General features: G+C 39.8%; 1 protein-coding gene across 1 annotated transcript in view; it reads right to left on the minus strand.

The window, feature by feature from the left end:
• Window positions 1-2,213: 2,213 nt before the first annotated feature.
• The window catches only part of NUP160 (nucleoporin 160), a 45,595-nt gene continuing 26,060 nt past the window's right edge, over window positions 2,214-21,748 (minus strand). Inside the window, exons 20-36 of the mRNA XM_014861370.3 lie at window positions 21,342-21,501; window positions 20,432-20,501; window positions 19,662-19,760; window positions 18,797-18,916; window positions 15,092-15,187; window positions 14,898-14,992; window positions 14,702-14,798; window positions 14,503-14,608; window positions 11,442-11,602; window positions 10,272-10,332; window positions 9,264-9,374; window positions 8,960-9,083; window positions 8,206-8,307; window positions 6,347-6,488; window positions 4,998-5,123; window positions 4,015-4,119; window positions 2,214-3,356 (exon numbers count right to left, since the gene is read on the minus strand). Of these exons, the coding sequence (XP_014716856.2) occupies window positions 3,267-3,356; window positions 4,015-4,119; window positions 4,998-5,123; window positions 6,347-6,488; window positions 8,206-8,307; window positions 8,960-9,083; window positions 9,264-9,374; window positions 10,272-10,332; window positions 11,442-11,602; window positions 14,503-14,608; window positions 14,702-14,798; window positions 14,898-14,992; window positions 15,092-15,187; window positions 18,797-18,916; window positions 19,662-19,760; window positions 20,432-20,501; window positions 21,342-21,501 (1,865 nt within the window). The 3' untranslated portion in view covers window positions 2,214-3,266. The remainder of the gene's footprint in view (window positions 3,357-4,014; window positions 4,120-4,997; window positions 5,124-6,346; window positions 6,489-8,205; window positions 8,308-8,959; window positions 9,084-9,263; window positions 9,375-10,271; window positions 10,333-11,441; window positions 11,603-14,502; window positions 14,609-14,701; window positions 14,799-14,897; window positions 14,993-15,091; window positions 15,188-18,796; window positions 18,917-19,661; window positions 19,761-20,431; window positions 20,502-21,341; window positions 21,502-21,748) is intronic.

The following is a 21,748-nucleotide window of genomic DNA, read 5'->3' on the forward strand; positions in this document are numbered from 1 at the left end:
CCACTCAGAGTCTCCTTATTAGCATAACAAAGACTTCCATCACTCAGGAAATTACAAGGGTTTTTGAAGCTGTGTGCCAGAAAGCAGGGATGAGGACCAGATATATTCTTTATCATACCACATTATTTGACCTTGTGTGTTTTAGGGAAGTTCATTTAAACCATGAAGCCTCATTTATTGGAATATCTACTTTTAGTCCATAGGGACTGGAATAGGTCATTTGAACAATAAACTGGCCTCTTGATGACAGAGTTTTGTGAAGACACAGAAAGGTATATTCTTATGGCTTGGGGTTAATGAGTTACTTATTACATTAAGGACTCTCTCAATATGAGAAAAAACAATAATATAGGACTGTCTTTGTTTTTAGGTACAAAATTGGAAAGAACTATGACAATTAAAGGAAATTAGAAGTTTCTATAATACATACCGTATTCTAGTAGAAAAAATGTAGTACCAGGTTGAGGTAAATTAGATTAATTCTATTACTTCAAACGTGTTCACTGATAAGACTTTTCATTTGTTGGCTAATTAAATATAAATCCCACTTAAATTTACATTGCTCTTAGTGAGATGAATGTTGGTATCAGCCACATGAGAGCAGGCAGGAACTAAGAGGTGGCCAACAGAAGAATCTGTGGGGATGGGCAGTCTCTGGTTTCTACAAACTTACATTATCTCTTGTATCCAGTTTTTTGTTTTTTGAGGAAGGTTAGCCCTGAGCTAACTGCTGCCAATTCTCCTCTTTTTGATGAGGAAGCCTGGCCGTGAGCTAACATCTGTGCTCATCTGCCTCTACTTTATATGTGGGATGCCTACCACAGCATGGTGTGCCAAGTGATGCCATGTCCGCATCGGTGAACCCTGGGCCACAGAGAAGTGGAACGTGTGAACTTAACTGCCGCGCCAGCGGGCCAGCCCCTTGTATCCAGTTTTTAAGCTTTTTTTTCTCTACCTCTAAGTGATCAGTGAAGTTTCAGGAAACAACACAGGCCTGAACTTTGGGAGGGAATCAGAATGGGGAGAGGAGCCAGTAGTGAACTGGTGAGAGCTGACCCTTCGGGCTCTTGAGTTTTCCTGAGGAGGGCTGGCAGAGGTGACTAGACAGCGCCAAGATGGCTTTGCAGAGCAAATTAGCTTCCTTGGAAGGTCACAAAAATCAGTGATGCACTTAGTAGGGATGGGCACTATAAGACTCAGGGTGTCATAAATTCTATTATTAACAGAAATTATACCAATTTTCTTTTTGATTGTTTTTTGTTTTACTGAGGAAGATGAGCCCTGAGGTAACATCTGTGCCAATCTTCCTCCACTCTATATGTGGGTTGCCACCACACCACGGCTGACAAATAGCGTAGGTCCATGCCAGGGATCCTAAACCACGAACGTGGGCTGCCGAAGTGGAGTGCACTGAACCTAACCACTATGCCACGGGGCCAGCCCCAAAAATGATGCCAATTTTTATTGTAAGGACCTCATCAGTTACATTTTGTTAAATTATTTAAGAACTATGAAATTATGTTTTCCTCTAAGAGTCAAACCCTTATTTAATGGTAGTTAAATACTAAAAAAGGAGGGAGTCCTTTTAGTCACATTTTGTAATCAGAAAATTGCCAGAGTTGGAAAAAGCAAGAAATAATGATGCTATTGTGGACTATTAAAACATCACATGGTCTAGAAAACAAAAACACAGACCCACAGTGGTGAGAAGAGTGAAGTGAAACAATGCGGGCACCTTCTGCTCTGGCTGGGAATCAAAGTGAGGAAGGGGGAAGAAAAAGGGCAGAAGAGCTGAGCTGGCTCCAGCGTGGGCTCTGGGCCTCGAACCAAAATAGTGGGGACAGGAAAAGCTGGGCAGGGTCTTGGGAACTGCCACCATGGAAACCACTGCTTTGATCAGCAACACCAATGGACAGGTTTCTGGAGCAGAGCCAGTCTCAAGCTACTTGTCCTTCAGAAATGGCTACAGCACAGTTTAATATTTTTCAGACTGTGGGTTATGATCCATTAGTCACTCATGAAAACATCAGCATACATAGTAAGTGAGGATACATATTTTGTGAAACCTTTCTTTTGGTTATATATGTGTATATAGGTCAAAATATATTTCTTACTACAGTTGGAAGCCACAGGTTTATGGAGCTAGGATGACAAGGACTCTCCTCGTCCCCAGTTGCAGCAAACACCTCATATTAATTACAGTGGAGCTAAAATGAAAAAAGAACCAATACTTCAATATCTACCAATAACAGTACCACAGGGAAACTCACATCGTTATATTTAAAATATATAATGTAAATATCGTATTGATAGTATAAAAATTAAAGGCTTATGAAAAACTCAAGAAAGGTCAAAGAGCATACAAGCAAGTAATATACAGATTGTTTCCTTCAAAGATAAATTTTAATATACAGAATAAAATCCAAGATTTTATTTTTCACCTTCCCCCAAATTTGTGCGGAATCAATGCTCTGAATCTGATCAGGAAAGTTTATATTTTGGTCCCATACATTATTAGACTAACTGTAGGATCAAGTCCAGCTTGATTATCATAAATCATAAAGTTAACGGAATTTACTTTGAAAATCTGTTACTTTTGTAGCTGATGGATTTCCAATATTTTCTTAGCTAAGAGTTTACTCAACTTTAGCCTCAGAATCAGATTCAAAATAAAATACCTTCTTTGACAGCTGGTCATCATTTTAGGCTTAATCTAAGCAAATTACTTAATACTTTATTGAAGGCCATACAAAAACTCCACAATAAATAATGAAAAGAGTACACAAAATCATTAGCCTCTGTTTGCAATACAGAAAATACATGTCAGTTCTGGAACAAAATAATTCCATTGTAATACAAAAAGTGACAGGGCAGAATGAAAGGACTTGCAGTAACTGCTTTTGGTGGTCAGCTACAACAAGCCAACGACCATCAGCTATTTTGGAAAGTGAAGGTGGGTTTTAATTTGCAGATAAAGAATGTCTTCGGTAGTTTAAAAAAATATAAACTCTAAAAAAGCTTGTGAATCATATACAAAAGCAGCTGTTTGAGACCAAGGTTGAAAATCAGAAATTGTGGGTTAGCACCGCCAGCAAGCACAGGTCCTGTGGCCTGTCGCCCTCCTCTCTCGTGCAGAATGCAGACTTGAATGTTATACACATCGCTCACAGGTATCAAAATCGGCCCGGAGGACAGGGTTCCTGCAGGGTAAAGTCCTAAGCCCTAAGAGGCACCACGCGGTTACAAAGGCTAGGCAACCGTCTGGATCACAGGTTCCGACGATACAATAAATCTCGTGTTGCCTTATCAACTTTTTGCTGGTAGTCATCCAGTTTGTCAAGTATTTTCTGGGACAGCTGTAGGAGAAAAGAAGAGAATCCTTACAGAACAGGTCAAGGACTGAAAAAGATTGAAGTTATTAATCACTTTGACTTCACCAACCATATTCCTTCTAATAAGGACGTTAGCCACGCTGCTTCATTTAATCACCGTTCAGTACAGCAGTCTGTCTACTGTGTGACTCAACTGATAAACCTGGACTTCTCTGTTAGGCACAATATTCCAATCCTGTTTTCCTAATGAATTTTCTAAATATTCAAATCACACCACTTTTTTTTGCTGAGGAAGATTCGCCCTGAGCTAACATCTATGCCAATCTTTCTCTATTTTGTATGTGGGTTGCCACTACAGCATGGCCGTGGATGATTGGTGTAGGTCTGCACCCAGGAACCGAACCTGGGCTGCTGAAGCGGAGTATGCCAAGCTTAACCATTAGGCCACGGGGCCACCCCCACATCAGTATTTTTAATAAAAGCATTATCAGCTTTCTTCCCAGAACCACAGAGGCTACAACTGATTTAACTAATCATTTTCTAAAGGCATTCAGGCAGCATGTTAAGGGCAATAAATGGCTTCTGTCCTCCCCTTAATCCTCTTAAGAAATGAAGAGCAAGTTTTCAGGTGGAACTACCAGTGCAGGGGCTTATAGGACGCCTCATGAGAGGGTTCACTCACTGCAATGTTGTGACTGTTGGCACTGTTCTCTCCAAGAGCGTGGAGCAGCTGATCAATGGAAGAGTACGGGAGCCACACCATTGGGGCTGTTGCAGACAGTGGAAACTGAAGGGAAGAATACCTATTATTTGAAGACAATCTGAAAAGTGGACCATTTCTTCTGAGTAGTTACTTTTACAGGCCTCGATAACATAAAATGCTTTACCTATTTTTTTCACAATAAGAAACTGTGTGTGCACGCATGTACACACACACAAACTGGAAGCCCCCTGCTTCTCTTTTCAACCGGGGAACTTGTCCTTTTCTCAGTTAAAGCAAATGTGTTTTAAAATTCTTGTCAGCTCTTATCTTAAAGGAGCCCTAAGGCCTATTAAGGATAAACACAAAAAACTCTTCTCTGAATTGTCAACGAGTGATACTATTTCCAGTCTGAGATTTAGATTCAAATTATCTGGGAAAAAAAATTCAGAAAAGGAAGGCTCAACTTTCGAAATTCTGAATACTTTCCTGTGAGTTTAAGAACTTGGCTCTGTAGTTAGCTAGACCTGGCTTTTAGACCTGGCTCTACTATTTACCATGTGAGCTCTGGCAACTTACTTAACCTCTGAGCCTGTTTCCTCATGGGTAAAAGAAAGGATTAAAAGAGCTCCTCACAGGCTGCTGGCAGGATTAAAGGAGAAAACACTGGGAGAGACTCAGCACCATTCCTGCACACACCAAATCCCACGTGGTTCTTATTTCCCCCACTCCTGCAGATGCTAACTGAAGCCACATTCCTACGATGGGGAAAAATGAAATGTATTCTCATAAACAAGAAACTAGAGACTCAGAGAGTGCCAGTGCCCTGAACTTGGAGAAAACTAGTTGTATAACTCCAAACAGTAAAGGTAAGTCCACTATGCTGCACTTCAATTGACTTTCAGACCCTCACCCTACTTAGTGTGACAATACAGACTCAAAAAGAAATGTGTGCACACACCTACCTCAATTCCGAAGTACTGATGTCCTTTCCCCAACACTGCATCCACGTATTCCGAAACCAAATCTACAGCTTCTTCTAAAAGGTCATAGTTCAAGTAGAGACGGAGCAACTCAGCGGCATCGACCTTCTGTAAAAAGTTGGTGATTAAGAGCATCTAGCTATTTCCATCTTAACTGGGCACTGACTTTACAGAGGATGCTGGGTGTTGAGTCTCTGGCGTTTACACTCCTCAATAAATAAATAAACGAGCGCCTTGGTTACTCCTCTGCATCTTGGGATAAGGGTTGGATTCCCCAGGGCCCAGTCACCTCTGAGCACCTTGTGAGGCCCCATCTGTTAAGTGGCCTTACTCTACAGTGTTGTGATCTAAGACACATATTATCTTCTCTCTACTTCAGTTTCCACATTAGTTAAAGTCAACAAAGCTTCCCAGAAATACTGAGTACTAAAGAGACAATATATTCACATTCTCAGATATATATGAACGATAAATGCAAAAGAAATTAAAGAACCACCAATTTTAAATGCCTCGTGTATACATTCATTTACATGTCATTTATACATTAAATTTGTATTTAATTCAGGGTGAGAGAAAAGTGAATACGGTCTCAGTTTGGAAGGGCTCTGCTAATTATGTCAATTATGCATTCTATATTCAGATTTGATCACAATCTTAACTTTTACCATCTTAGCTGCCTTCTCTGCTTTCTAACTTAAAAAAAAGATCAACTCTCCTGATTTTAAGCTTCAGATTCTCTCTTTCCCATCCTACTGTGTCTGAAACAGATACAGCAGTTCTCAAACTTAAGGATGCATCAAATCAAATGAGGAGCTTGTTAAAATACAGATTCTGGATCTCAGCTCCAGATCATTTGATTCTGTAACTCTGGAATGGGGCCCAGGAATCAATATTTTGAGGAAGCCCACTACCCAAATAATTCTGACACATGTGGTCCAATAACCCAGTTTTGATAAGAAGTGACTTAAAGAAACACTGTTGTAGTATCTGAAAACTACTCCACCCACCCCTGTGAATTTTTTGAGTAATGAACAGTAAATACTGTGTCATGCATATACGCATTGTTCTAAATAAATACTCATTGTTCAGTGAGCATACAAGCAGGCATTAACTGAATTACTAACCTGTAGAACTGGAAACACTCAGCACTTCATGCAGAATTCAGTTAAATTGTTCTCAGCGTTTTTAGTTAAGATTGAGAAGCTGCTCAAAGCACGTAGGTCAGTATATTTCCATAAACTATCACTCTTTTTCTTTTTAATCATCTCATCAAGTTATCCAGAAGGATAAAGATCAGCTTCTCACTCTCTACAAGTTAAGGTACCACTTACCTTGTAACTGTTTATAAGCCAATTAGGCAGAGGCACTCCATGAGACAAGAGCTTGTTGATTACACAGTGGTGATATAAATTATTCTGGACTTTGTACCTTTCCAGGTAAGTTGATAACAGTCGCCATGCTTCATCTGTAGCACTTGATAAAAGCGAAAAGGACTAATGAGTTCCAGATTCTTAATAGCTATTTATAGTACCATTCAAAGCATGTATACACAAGGAAGAAAATCTTCAGAAGCTCACAACTGAATTGGAAATATAGCTAAATGGCAACTAATATTATTAGGGTCAATGAGACTTGGGCATAGTACCAGAAACTAGATGACTCGGATTCTTGTATTTCTCTCCCACTAACCACATATTTACTTGACTGCTTGACTATACAATTCACATACCTTCTTTGTCCCAGATTTCTAAAACAATGAAATTGGCTCAGATCACTGTTTCCAAATCTGATTAAGCATTAGAAACATGTAATAGTTCTGATTTAGAAAACTAGGGTGATATGTCATAATCTGTATTTTAACAGTGATTCTCGTGGGCTAATTTAGGGGTTGAAAAACACTGTCAAAGGACTTCCAAACTGTAAGATGCGACAATTCTAAAGTGCTAAGCTGCATTATACAAATTATAAATGCAATTCAAGGAAGGGAAGTTTACCGAGGCTTAGGGTTGTCAGAGAAGGATTCTAAAGAAGACACTGAAGTACATTCAGGTAAACGATTAATGGGGTGCACGAGGGAAGTAGACGGAGACAGGGGATCTGAAGAAGGTCTGGTAGAGAATGGGGGTTTGTGGGTGACAGATTGCTAAACACTAGCCAGAGATGAGCTATAAGAGCACACTGGGATGACAGCCATGACACATCAGCTCAATGGAGGAATGGGGAAAAAGGAATAGCGCATCCTAAAATCCAGTAAATATAGACTTTTGCCTGGAAGAGTACCTTTTCTTGTTCTTTTTTTTTATTTTGCTGAGGAAGATTAGCCCTAAACTAACATCTGTGTCAATCTTCGTCCACTTTATATGTGGGTTGCTGGTATAGCATGGCTGATGAGTGGCATGGGTCCCTGCCTGGGATTTGAACCTGCGAACCTGGGCTCCTGAAGCAGAGCACTCTGAACTTAACCACTACACCATGGGGCTGGCCCCAAAGTACCTTTTCTTTTTCTTCTGGTGAGGAAGATTGGCCCTGAGCTAACACCTGTGACAATCTTCCTCCATTTCGTCTGTGCTGCCAAGCATGGCTTGATGAGTGGTGTGAGGGTCCGCATCCAGGATCTGAACCCAAGAACCCCAGGCTGCTGAAGCGGAGTGCACAGAACTTAACCACTACATTACCAGGCCGGCCCCCGACTATCTTTTCTTTTTTTTTTTTTAAAGATTTTATTTTTTTCCTTTTTCTCCCCAAACCCCCCCGGTACATAGCTGTACATTTTTAGTTGTGGGTCCTTCTAGTTGTGGCACGTGGGATGCTGCCTCAGCGTGGTTTGATGAGCAGTGCCATGTCCTCGCCCAGGATTCGAACCGACGAAACACTGGGCTGCCTGCAGCGGAGTGCGCGAACTTAACCACTCGGCCACGGGGCCAGCCCCCCGACTATCTTTTCTTAACAATATAATACCACAAGCCTTTCAGGAGGGGAATATGGAGAAGGACGCATTTTCTACTCAAAGATATCCTGGTTTGCACAACAGACTACATGATTTATAAACTCTCTAGCTTCTACAAAAATTTAGCCAAGAAAGAAAGAAAAAAGTGAAATGATCAGTGGATGAGAATGTAATCAAAGACAGAGAGCTACAGCTTTGGGACAGGCAGACCCTCGCAGGGTCGGATGAGCACTAGGGCTGTACCTGGACTCCTTGGTGGTGATGACTGACGAGAGCTGATTGGCTGCCAGCCAGGCCCAGGCTTCTGCTTGTGCTGCCTCCCCTCCCAACTGCAGCTTGATGCACCTGCCATGAAAACGGTTCCACACACAGTCAACGAATTTGCTGAAAAGCACCGCATTATTCTGCTACTAAAACTAGAGAGAGAAGTTAACAACTTTAGCTCCAGTCTATTGCTGAATTCACTGCTGGGGTATTGGCTCTCCTCTCCTCACGGCCACACAACTGGACGAGCCACTGGCCATCAATAAGCGTCAAGAGATAATTTACTTCCAAGAGAAGACTGATGATGAAAACTTCTGAAAGCTTAAAAAATATTTTCAATTCACAAATTACTTAGGTCTAAGACAATTTCAGTAAGAAGTACTGTTAAATAATGCTTACAGTGGCCAAAAGATGTCCTAAAGGACTGAGGAGACAGGCCTTGTCTAAAACAGACACCACTATTTAACCCAGGTTATCTACTATCATGTGGAAATGTGGACCCAGGAATGCCAAACCCTCTGATTCCCAAGAGAAGTTACAAGTAGGGATTTAAAAAAAGTTCACAATTCACTTAAAAAAAAATTTATTGTGTGAAGTTAAGAAAACCACTTCTTCAAAGCACAATTGGCTTATAGGATACTGGCTTGTGTGACAACTGCTTCACACTAGGCAATAGTATAGTATTTTTGCATTAGAAAATTAAGACTCTAAGAAAACCCAATTTCATACATACTTGAAAGCAAGGCCCTCAAAGACTGGCGTTAAGGGAAGCTTAAAAGTCTGGCAGAGCGATATGGCAGTGTCAAAAAGGCCAGCTTGAACCAAGAGAGTGACCATCTCCTCTGCTGACGAACTTCCTGTGGAAAGGGAAAAGGGCGATTTAGCGCAACCAACGGTATAAGCACACGAGCCCAAAGACTCCTCTGCTGATGACGGTCTCAGGATAACAAGGACCTGCTTCACACCACCTAGCATGCTGTGTCCACCGTCTGCCCTTAACATGTGCCGCTGGTGCCGACAGAATGCTGAATCCCTACCTGCAACTGCAACCGCTGACGGATCGTGCTGAGCCAAAGTGAGGCGAATGCGGGCCAGGGAACACTCTTTCTCCAGATCTTCCAGTTCCAGGATTTCAATTTGCCTATTTGCTATAAACCAAAGAAAAGTATTTTCAATTCCCAGAGTACAAAGGGAGTCCCTATTAGTTTAATGGAACCTATCCATTTCCACTAAACATTAAGTAACTTTCAATTTAATTTCCAAAGGCATAAAGATGGGAGAAAATGGGTCTCAATAAAGCTAATAAAAAACAAAGCAACATCCCTGCTTCACACGTGCAGCGGAATCAAATCCAAGCGCTCTAACAACAGCTGCAGTTGAGGGGGCTTACGAGCGATTTCACGTATGATTGCATTTAACTCTCACAACGGTGAAACACTGTCATCTCTACCAGGAAGAAAAGAACATGCCCGAAGTGAGAGAGGCAGAGTAAAACCAGGCGCGTCCTGGTCTAGAGCCCAGGCTCCCTGGAAGGATATCATGCTTCCACGGTAGGAGAGCCTGGTCAGACAAAAGTCGAGGAGTGAGTGAGTCAAATACAATAAGCAACAGAAACGCACACACTCTTTATTAAACACTTCCATTTCTCATACTGCCATTCAAAGTTGTCAAAGGGCTACCAGACAACCCTTAGCAGATTCAAATATCGAAAATAAACTAAAAAGAAGGAACTTTACAATATTTTTACAATAAAATATATATATAATATACTACCATATAACTATACATAATATTATAATGTATCTACTGTCTGTATTATATATCTTTTTTTATTAAAAAATTTTTTTCCATTTATTTGTTTATTCTCGGATGTACATAATATATTTCAAATTATATATAACTTCTATAACAGTGCATACATAACTACTATATGTAATATATATAACTCTCTCTATATATAGAAAAACTACAATAACTTAACAATATAACTACTGTCCAGCAAAGAATCAGCACGACCTCGCTCCCATCCCCTCGCCCCAACTCACTTGGGGCAGCTGTGCATTCTCCATCATGGTTCCTCTTAGGGGATGCTCCAGGGCGATCATACTGAAAAGACAAAGCAAGTGATTTAACTGTGAAACATCAGTATTTTATTTTGATATCATTAACTGTGATCCAGCTTTCATGCTTAAATTCTGTCCACGTAAATTATGTTTGTTTCAACCAGCACAACTCTTCTTACAAAGCACTGTAAAACTATGCGATGAAGAAGGGGAGCTGTTTGCCAAGTTGGCTCACTTATATAACATGTTACTGAGTCCAAGGACACAAGATTTGATCTCCGTATAAACCACCTGACTTTCCTTGGTTCCAGAGTTAATTCTCCATCCATACCCCTGGGAAACAGCCTGGTAAATGCAGGAACAATGCAATAGAAGTAGCTGAGGGTACGTGATCCCATCAGCACGGCAGGAAAAACTCAAAGTGTATGTTCTTTAAAAGAGTAATTCTAGATTAACAAAAATGAATGAAAGAAAAGCAGTTACCACTTACTGAGCACTTTTTGCAGGCCAGGCACTGTCACTGTTCTAAGCAATCTATGTGAATTAACTCATTTAATAGCCAAACAACCCCATAAGGTAGACATTATTATTATCATCATCCCTATTTTATGCAAGAGGGTAACTGGACAGCAAAAGATTAAGTAACTTGTCTGAAGTTAGGCCTAACTTCAAAACCACTTTGCAATGCTTCATTCTTACAATAATTCTCAACTTGAGAACTAAATTGAATTCCTGCAAAAACAGATTAATTTCGGGGGCTGGCCTGGTGGCACAGTGGTTAAGTTCGCACGTTTTGCTTCAGTGACCCAGGGTTCGCCAGCTTGGATCCCGGGTGTGGACCTATGCAATGCTCATCAAGCCATGCTGTGGTAGGCGTCCCACATATAAAGTAGAGGAAGATGGGCATGGATGTTAGCTCAGGGCCAGTCTTCCTCAGCAGAAAAGAGGAGGATTAGTGGTGGATGTTAGCTCAGGGCCAATCTCACACACTCACACACACACGTGATATTTATATAAAAAAAGTAGATTAAGTTCACAAATATCCCAGTAGAAATTTTAAATGAAATGAAGAAAAATGAGGTAATAGTTTTGACAGGATCATACAAAATAAACTAAATGTTCCCCAAATTCCAGGATGGAAAGTTTTCATACCACTGCACCAGATGCTGGCTGCACAATCCATGCATATTCTGGACGAATAAGTCGTAAACAATTAATGGCAGCCAGATAACAGTTGCCTTGCTTCTCAAGTCCCCGCAGAGTTCGAACCTCTCTGCCAAGACGCATTCCGTACTCAAACATCACTGTGCCAGCTATGAGGCAATAATAAATTAGACATCAGAATTTCAAAAATGTGTTAATTTAAAGATACACAGAGAATCTGTTACACTTATCAAATCTTAACATTTAAAACAAAATTAAGTTTAACTTAAAACCACAAAAAATCATGTATTGATGAGGGTGTGGAAAAATTGGAACCCTGTGCACTGCTGGTAGGAATGTAAATTGGTGTACCACTATGGAAAAAAGTATGGCAGTTCTTCAAAAAATTAAAAATAGAATTACCTTATGATCCAGCAATTCCACTTCTGGGTATACAACCCCAAAATTAAAAGCAGGGTCTTAAAGAGGTGTTTGTATACCCATGTTCACAGCAGCATTATTCATAATAGCCGAAAGGTGGAAGCAACCAGAGTGTCCGTCGATGGATGGATAAACAAGATGTGATATATATGCATAATGGAATATTATTCAGTCTTAAAAAGCATCCATGCCATAACATGGATGAACCTTGTTGAAAGAAATTATGCTAAGTAAAATAAGCTAGTCACAAAAAGACAAATATTGCATGACTCCTGTAGTCAAATTCATAGACAGGAAGTAGAATGGCGGTTGCCAGGGCTGTGGGGCGGGGGGATGGAGAGTTGTTGTTTGACAAATATGGTCATGTGTCGCTTCATGATGGGCCACGTTCTGATGAATGTGTTGTTAGGTGATTTGCTGTTGTGTGAACATCAGAGTGCACTTACACAAACCTAGATGGTATAGTCTACTACACACCTAGGCTGTATGCTTCTAATCTTAGGGACCACTGTCATACATACAGTCTGCTGTTGAACGAAATGTCATTACACAGCACACGACTGTATAGAGATTCAGTTTTGCAAGATAAACAGAGTTCTGGAGGTTGGTTACACAATAATGTGAATGTACTTAACACCAATGAACACTTAAAATCATTAACATAGCGAAGTTTATGTTAGGTGTATTTTACCACAATTAAAATAAAAAAGCCAGGGTTAGCCCTCGTGGCCTAGCAAAGTTTGGTGCACTCCGCTCTGCTGGCCCACGTTCGGTTCCCAGGCATAGACCTACACCACTCGTCTGTCAGTGGCCATGCTGTGGTGGTGGCTCACATACAAAAAGAAGATTGGAAGCGGATGTTAGCTGAGGACCTTCCTGGATCTTCCTCAACCAAAAAAAAGCCACAAAATAATGTAAAATGTTACTTTTGACTTTTAAAGATTTTATTTTTCCTTTTTCTCCCCAAAGCCCCCCAGTACATAGCTATATATTTTTAGGTGTGTGTTCGTCTAGTTGTGGCATGTGGGATGCCACCTCAGCATGGCTTGATGAGCAGTGCCATGTCCACGCCCAGGATCCAAACTGGCAAAACCTTGGGCCACCACAGCAGAGTGTGCGAACTTAACCACTTGGCCATGGGGCCAGCCCCCTACTTTTGACTTTTAGATACTACATTCCCAGGCAGTACAGAAGCTAGCTTAGAGAGCAAATCTCAGCCACATTGTTTACCTATCCCACCCAGGATTCTGAAACCAAAAAATGTTGTGATGCTCTGCTCAAGAACACTGACTTAGTTTTAAAAGACTTTAGTTATGTGGGTTGAATGAGATACTGAAAAATACATTGTTCTGAGACAGCTTGGGACTCCAGAAACTAAATAGCATTTAAAGTTTCATTTCAGTTTTCAAATGAAACAATTTATTTTTCATTCCAACAAATATTTTTGAGTGCCTGCAATACGTAAGACATTTGTTAGAAGAACAGCCCTGTTTCAGAAAGACCTGAACATCAATCTAGTTAAACAGGTCTCAGTCAGGTTGCTGTAATGGCTATTATTGTGAAAGCAAACAATGAGAAATCTTTAATAATCTATATTTCTTTTCCTGTATGATACAAGAAAATAAAACAATATGCAGACATGTTTTAACATTAGAATATTAAGAACATGCCTATGAATTACCTCCATCCATTCTTTCCAATGAATATCAGTGAGAAACCTAATGAAAAATTCTGAGTGGAAAAAGTTATAAAAATGTTAAAAGTTCCAAAGGGGAACCACAAATGGTTACCCTGTAAAATATGATTTTAAAACAGATAAGTTATCCCTTCATTTCACCTGTTCTGACCAAGATTTCATTAGTCATCCTACAAATCCAAATTAAGATATATCCTACAGAAGTAACTGGCCTGTACTCTTCAAAAATATCAACATCATCAAAGGCAAAGAAAGCCTAAAAGGAGTGCTCCAGATATCACAAGTAAATGCAATAAGTGATCCTAGATCAGGGGCTGAGGGCAGTATGGAAGGAATGTGCTATAAATAAAACCGTTATTATGACAATTGGCAAAATTTGAATATGAGCAGCACATCAGAAGACAGCATCACATTTAACTTTAATTCATGAAATTAGTTACATTTCTTTAATTTGATAATTGTATTGAGGCCATATAAGAAAATGTCATTAGGAGGTGCATCTGAAGTATTTATGCATTAAAAGTCATGATGTCTGCAACTTGCTCTCAAAAGAATCAGCCAAAAAAAAGAAAGAAAGAAAGCCAATGGCAAAATGGCACAGGAACTCAAAACCAGCCACAGGAATTCAAGGGGCTTCTAGTGAAGTTAGTATCCTTTATAATTGGACAAAAAATACACACAGCATGCCATGTCACTGGAAACATCTCAAGAATGTTCTAGAATGGGAGTAAGTGCATCTCTTTAAGGCTAACAGGTAATCTTCAAAAGGGTGAAGCTAATCCTGTACCTAAATATAATTTCCCCAAATACTTGTAGAGAACACTTGCCAAATGGTAAAAATAAGGTAAAAATTACGTAAGTCAAACACAGTATTTTTGTAAAATATGATCAAATTGATAAGGTTGCCTCCAACTGTCTGCTTCAACTGCTCACCTTTTCGGTAATTGTGGCGATAGATGTGAAAGGCATACAGAAGCTCATAGTAATTGTGAGTCATAAGGTCCACAGCCCTCGCACGTGATTCAATTATTCCCACAACCTAACGAAGGGAAAGCAATCAGATATCATAGTTAGTAGCCATCATAACAACCACCACCGTTGTGTCCCGTCATCAGTGAATAGACAAAATTACCTCATTGTGCAGATTCACATAGGGAAACTCTACAAGATCCTGGAGCTGCGAGCGTTCGCAAAGAACTACCACCAGCTGCCGTAAACAATCTAACTGCCTAGAAGGGAAGAAAGGGATACGGCGGGAAACTGTCTTAGTGGATTAAACAAGGCTGGTAAATTGCCTTCTCCGAAAAAGACTATGTGAGATTAACTACCTGCTGGAATCAGGAATTTGGGTTAAGGCTTCATACGCTTGACTATTGTGACCCAAATCCAAATGATGTTTGAAAATGCATGTTCTTAAAGTAGCCTAAATATCAAGTACAGGGGAAAAAAGAACAATAGAAATTAAAATACTACAGCCATGACAAACTTCAAGGGAAATGACCAGATTACAGTTAGTTCTCACCTGACTTTTCCAGTCATCACCTGCTTCAGTTATGGCTGACGTCGCCAGCTGAATAACCAGCTCAGGCAAACCAACAACATCTAGTAGGCGCAAAATCTAAGGAGAAACAGAAGACATTTCCATTAAAATCGATAGGGAAGTGCACTTCAAATGAAACAGGATTTTAAATTAGTCAGAAAGACAACTAGATAAGATAAAGATTAAATCAAATAAGACAGACAGGATTATCTGGTTAATACTGAGGATTTCCCTTTAGATTCTACTGCTAAATAACAGACTTCTCGTAAAACTCTATTGGTTGTTTCTGCTCACAGCTCTATCATCAGTGTTTAGTACACAGTAGGCTCTCAGTAAATATTTGCTGGATAAAGGAACAAACACAATGTCACTACCAACTTTTCCTATTAACTGTTTAAGTCATAGAATAAATTAACATCATAGCCTTATAAAAAGCCTAAAGAGAATACGTTAATGTTTGAAATAACCCATTTCTAACACAACAAAGAACAGTGCTCTTCCAACTGTTTTGATTGTCTACCCTATTTTTTTTTTTTTTTTAAAGATTTTATTTTTTCCTTTTTCTCTCCAATGCCCCCCGGTACATAGTTGTGTATTCTTCGTTGTGGGTTCCTCTAGTTGTGGCATGTGGGACGCCGCCTCAGCGTGGTCTGATGAGCAGTGCTATGTCCGCACCCAGGATTCGAACCAACGAAACACTGGGCTGCCTGCAGCGGAGCGCGCGAACTTAACCACTCGGCCACGGGGCCAGCCCCGATTGCCTACCCTATTAATAACGTCTATGCACACTCCTGCAGACACGTACACATGTATTTACTTATATTACATACATGCATTTCTCTAATCTATGTATAACAATATACTCAAAACATAAATTTAGAGGCTGGCCCTATGGCATAGTGGTTGAGTTTGGTGTGCTCTGCTTCAGCGGCCCGAGGTTCGAGGGTTTGGATCCTGGGCATGGACCTATACCATTCGTCAGCCATGCTGTGGCGGCAACCCACATACAAAATAGAGGAAGACTGGCACAGATGTTAGCTCAGGGCTAATCTTCCTCAAGCAAAAGAAGAGGAAGATTGGCAACAGATGTTAGCTCAGGGCGAATATTCCTCAGCCAAAAAACAAACAAAAATATATATAAATTTATAAAGGATGAAGTAAAGGCAAAAATAGTTTAAAAATTATTATTTTTATTAGTACTTATTATTTGCTTTAGTAACAGTATAAAAACATCATTTTTGTTCTGGATGCTTAGTTTTTTAAGGTTATACTTTTTATTGAAGTGTAACATATATTTAGAAATTTACACAAATCCTAAGTACATAGCTGGTTGAATGTTCACAAAGTAAACATATCGATGTTACCAGCACCCAAATTAAGAATCAGAATATATCGACATTCCAAAGCCCCAATGTCACGCCTTCCAGACATTACTTTTTTTCTTTCTTCTTCCCAAAGGCCCCCAGCACAAAGTTGTATATTCTAGTTGTAGAGTCCTTCTGACTCTGCTATGTGGGATGTTGCCTGAGCGTGGCTTGATGAGCGGTGCTAGGCTGCACCCAGGATCCAAACTGGTGAAACCCTGGGCTGCTGAAGTGGAGCACACAAACTGAACTTTACCACTTGGCCACGGGGCCCCCATTACTGACTTTTAATAGTTTTGTTCTTATTCAAGGAAACAGAATCTTATGGTATGTATTTTTTGGTCTACCTTCTTTTGCTTAACATGTCTCTAAGACGGATCTAACTTATTATATGCAGCAATTCATTTCCTTGCTGTGGTTATTCCATTGAAAGAATATACCATAATTCATTGATCTATTCTGTTAACAGACATTTGAGTTGTTTCTAGTATATGACTTTCATGAATATGCTGCTTGAAACGTAATTATACATTTCTTTTGGAAAATACGTGTGACTTTCTGAATGTATTTAGAATTGAAATTCCTGGGTCTGAGGGTATGTCAGTGACTGGAGCTAGTAGATAACTGACAGTGGTGCAAAGTGGTTGCAACCAATTCATACTCCACCACAGGTGATTAGCATGCTCAATGTCTTAATGACTTTCATGGTCCCATACTATCTTGAATTGACATTTCAATACAAGGTACACTTACTTCGATTTTAAATAGCATTCCTGAAAAGTTCAATTGTTTTTAGTTGATTCTCGCCAGATCTGACTATAGACTGTCACTGTTTTCACTTTGCAATGTGGCTGATGAAAAGCCTGTATCAAAGGTGGCCATGTCAGCCCGAGCTTTTCTGCATTTGCTTGTACTGTCTTTGTTAGTGTTACCTTCAGTCCGGCTTCTTGGCAGGAATTCTTAAAAGCCAAGTCCATATTGTGAAGACAATTTTCATTAAAGTTAAGCAATATATTGTGCAAGTCAATCTAACCAGGTAATCAGAACCGCCTGAAATGAAGTGGAGGAGGGAGGGCGCCATTCTGCCCCCACTCCTAACAGTGATGCTCCCACTCTTCCCTCAGACACCTACCCCGAGACTAAGTGACAAATGACGCTCTGCTGAAAGGACCAAGTAAGGGCACCGGCCGGAGTCAACCTTATTAAACAGCACATTTTAATTTACTTCTTCTGTGAAAGGTCTAGTATTTTCTTTCAAGGTCCTACTTTGGGGTCCACTGGTGCAGTGATACTTAACGTTTTTTAACTCCAAAAGTTTCTTTCCATGAAAACCATGGAGCCCTTCTACAGAATAAAATACAAAACATTTTTCATACAATTTCAGGGGATTTATCGATTCCTCAAATCTATCTGGCCTCAGATTAAAAACCTTTACTTAGAATTCAAAATAATCTTCTTATTAGTAGAATGATAGAGGGTTATTAAGAGGTTATTAAGAGGGTTTAACAAGCAATGAACAAAACAGTGAAGCCTGCCCTTGCTGCATTCACTTCTTGGTGGGAAATCCAGATATCACACAACACATAGATATGCAAAATATAATATCAAGCACAATGAAATGCTATAAAGAAACAAAGCAGGGCAAGGAGAGAGACTGCCCACAACACCTCCATCTGCATGTGTGCACAGAAGGCAGAGAGGGAGCAAGAGTGTGGGCATAACAGCTGTTCTACAAGGCGAGGCAGGAGGAACTTTCTGAGGAGGTGGCACATGAGCAGAGACCTGAAGGAAATGAGGGCGTGAGAAACCTGACTGTCTGGAGGAAGAGCATTCCAGGCTGAGGGAACAGCAGGTAGAAAGAAAGGTCCTGAAGGAAACAGACGTTCTTGGCTTGTATGAGTCAGAAGGAGCGCCACTATCATTACAGCTGGGTGACCGAGGAAAGACTGGTAGGAAACAAGGTCAGGAGGGGCACCCAGGGCCAAATCATAAACCTAGGTTAAATACAGCATTACTAGCTAATTCTTGGAGACATCAGCAAGACTAATAAAACAGAAATGAAGTAATAAACTTCCGATGATGACTGGGCTAATGAAATGATATCATGATGGGAATTTCATTGAAGTTAAAAACATTTATCAAATTTAATTAAAAATATACATTTCTTCAATTTTTCTAGGCAAATTCATTTTTCTCTTCATTTAAAAGTTCAGAGAACGATTAAATGTTTATATTATCTGCCTTCCAAAATACCAAAGCAATGGGTTTCAGATACATTTTTCCACAGGGTGGATTAAGAAAACCAAACCATGACATAAGGTACCTTATCATAATACTGCAGCCTGGGCGTGGACACGATCTCCCCATCCTCTGAGCGAATCAAGCGATCCAAGAATTCCTCTTTGCCCACTTCAGAGGCTGCCTGGCAGAAGCACTCCAGAGCCTGGAGAAATAAAAGAATACAAAGCGATTCATAACAAACTTCCACTTCTAGGTGCTGTAAGTTGGGGGTTTGTGTGTTAAGGAAAGCCAAAAAAAGAAAAAATTATTTAAGACCACTGACTACATTCACAATTTCTGCCGTTCTAAATTCCATCTGATGCGTTATTCAACATTTTCCTTTAATTTACCTCACCGTTTTACTTCAACGTTACCAAATAAAAAGTAAACTTCAATAAGATAATTGATGGATAAATATGTAATAAAGCAAGTGTAACAACATATTAACATTTGTAGAATTTGAATAGTGAGTAGATGGGTGTTTACTATAAAAGTCTTTCAAGTTTTTCATATGTTTAAAAATCTACATATTAGGATGTCAGGGAAAAAATCAGAAATGTAAACAAACTATCATAATTGGGGAAAAAAGCAGCATAAAATTTTTAAAAAGACATAATGAAAAGGTTAATTAAGTAAGAAATTTGATTTATAAAAATGCATCCCTAAAAACACCTGCACGGGGCCAGGGATTTAATGTTTTCTTCTTCCTGTTCTCATGCGTCCTAACCAGCCCGCACAGCGCACGAAGCTCAACAGTCCAGCCCTCACTGGCGTAGCACGCCCCTCGCTGGCACCGGTCTTAATCCTTATCTAGAAGATTCTATGCCTTCCATCCCCCATGACCTGGTTAGATGGAAACTAAGAGTCGTCCTTCGCTCGAGTTTATTCATCCTTCAAATGCAGTTTACCTTCTGGCCCTCTCCTGTAACCAGGTAACACCGTCCCAGCATAAATCGACAGGAACCAACGTTGACTTGACACCAGGGATGTAGCAGTTGAATATAATCCTTAAGGGCATAAAAAGTGCTTTCTGATTAGGAAATAACTACTACTTAAGGAGATATTCATTCACAAGTTCTTCACACAGGGAGAGAAGACAGAGATCAATCAACACAAAAGCTGTATTTCCTGAAGTCATCTGGAAATTAAACTTAATCCTGTTCATCTATTCCTGTATTAGCTTAGACACTGTAACAAGTAAACAGGACTCCAATAACACTAACACACGTAAACACACATACACTTTCCATCTTAGCAATTTTCCAACTTCTGGTATTTACTGGTTCAATGACTAGATTCCCATAAAGGACTTATATGAAGACAATGGTACAGCAGTCCCCCCTTATCTGTGGGGGACATGTTCCAAGACCCCCAGTGGATGCCTGAAATCGTGGATAGTACTGAACTCTACAGTATGTTTGTTTACCATAAAGAGAACCTAATAGAGAGAGAGAGAATAAAAAAGAGACTTTAGAAAAAATTATGTTAGGAAAGATGCCATCAAGAGAGAAGTAAAGAAAATCTCTCTGGGGTTTATTTTGGTGCAATCAAGTTTAAATTATTGTAATTCTTTTTATGAGCCTATTTAAAATGCAGGTAACATTTACAAAGAAAAAAAAATCCAGAAATCCCATTCTTTACAAGAATGATTAAACCTGATATCTTCATCGGTACTCACCTGCAATTGTACATACTGACAATTTCCCATCAAACATTCTAGAAAGAGACAACCGGGATTGCTAGGCCATCTGGTCATTGGATAAGGAGATTTTTTACTTTTTTGGCAAAATTTAAATACACACATTGGGCATCAAACTCCATGAAATGGCTTAATTTTTTTTTTTTTGGAGGACTAGCTAACTACTGAGCTAACTACTGCCAATCCTCCTCTTTTTGGTGAGGAAGACTGGCCCTGAGCTAACACCCATGCCCATTTTCCTCTAGTTTATACGTGGGATGCCTGCCACAGCATGGTTTTTGCCAAGCGGTGCCATGTCCACACCCGGGATCCGAACTGGTGAACCCCAGGCCGCAGAGAAGGGGAAGGTGCGCACTTAACTGCTGCGCCACTGGGCCGGCCCCTGGCTTGATTCTTCAAAAAGAAGGGAAAGAGAAGGTGGCAGAGCACATGTTCTTTCCACATAACTACAAAACCTCAATATTAGATAAATACAATGAAAAGGTTTAATACCAGGAGCCTAGTCACCTAGCTTAGAACCCAGTTAACCACGGGCTAACACACATTTCATCACTGGGTGGTTGTTTCCAATTCTGGCTGGTACATTGCTCAAGCATACTGTTGGTGCCAGTGGACACCCAGCACCTAACATAGTGCCTGGCATATAGAGCCACTCAATAGCTATCTGACGAGTGTACAATGTTTAAAAAGAGATGTAGGTATTAAACGTGTGCACCATACAATCTAGCTCAATTCCTGAGCAAAAAAAATAAAATAAAATAAAAATTGGGATCATATCGGAATAAGCACCTAACCTCATTAAAAATCTTCATTACATAGGCAGAATAAGAGCCTTAGACTATTTAGACAGAAGAAAACTTTCAAATAAAACTTTTAAATAAAAGGATACAAAAGCTGCAATAAATAATTGGTAATTGCAGTAATCATCTCAGGCCAATTCAACCCAGTTTGGCTAAGAGGTGCCTTTGGTTGAGAGAAGAGATGAGATATAATGTGTTTTCTTGCAACTTCATGGAAGAATAATTCCACAATTGTCTGAGGGCTAGATACTTAAAAAGAAAAAGTTATGACAATCATCAACTTGTGACAGTAATACCAAGTTTCAATTAAGACAGACGATCAATTCATTTTATGCCTGTAACAAACAACATTTATTATTTCAAAATATAAAATGCATCATGAGTGCAATCGATAGCAATATAAACAAAAGCAATTTGTAACCTGTGTAGTACTACACAAACACAAGAAAAAGCCACTGGAATCGATAAGCCATTAAATTGTAGTCGTTTCTTTTCA

The sequence above is a fragment of the Equus asinus genome, chromosome 17 (genome assembly GCF_041296235.1).
Source record: "Equus asinus isolate D_3611 breed Donkey chromosome 17, EquAss-T2T_v2, whole genome shotgun sequence".
In the NCBI taxonomy this organism is placed as follows: Eukaryota; Metazoa; Chordata; class Mammalia; order Perissodactyla; family Equidae; genus Equus; species Equus asinus.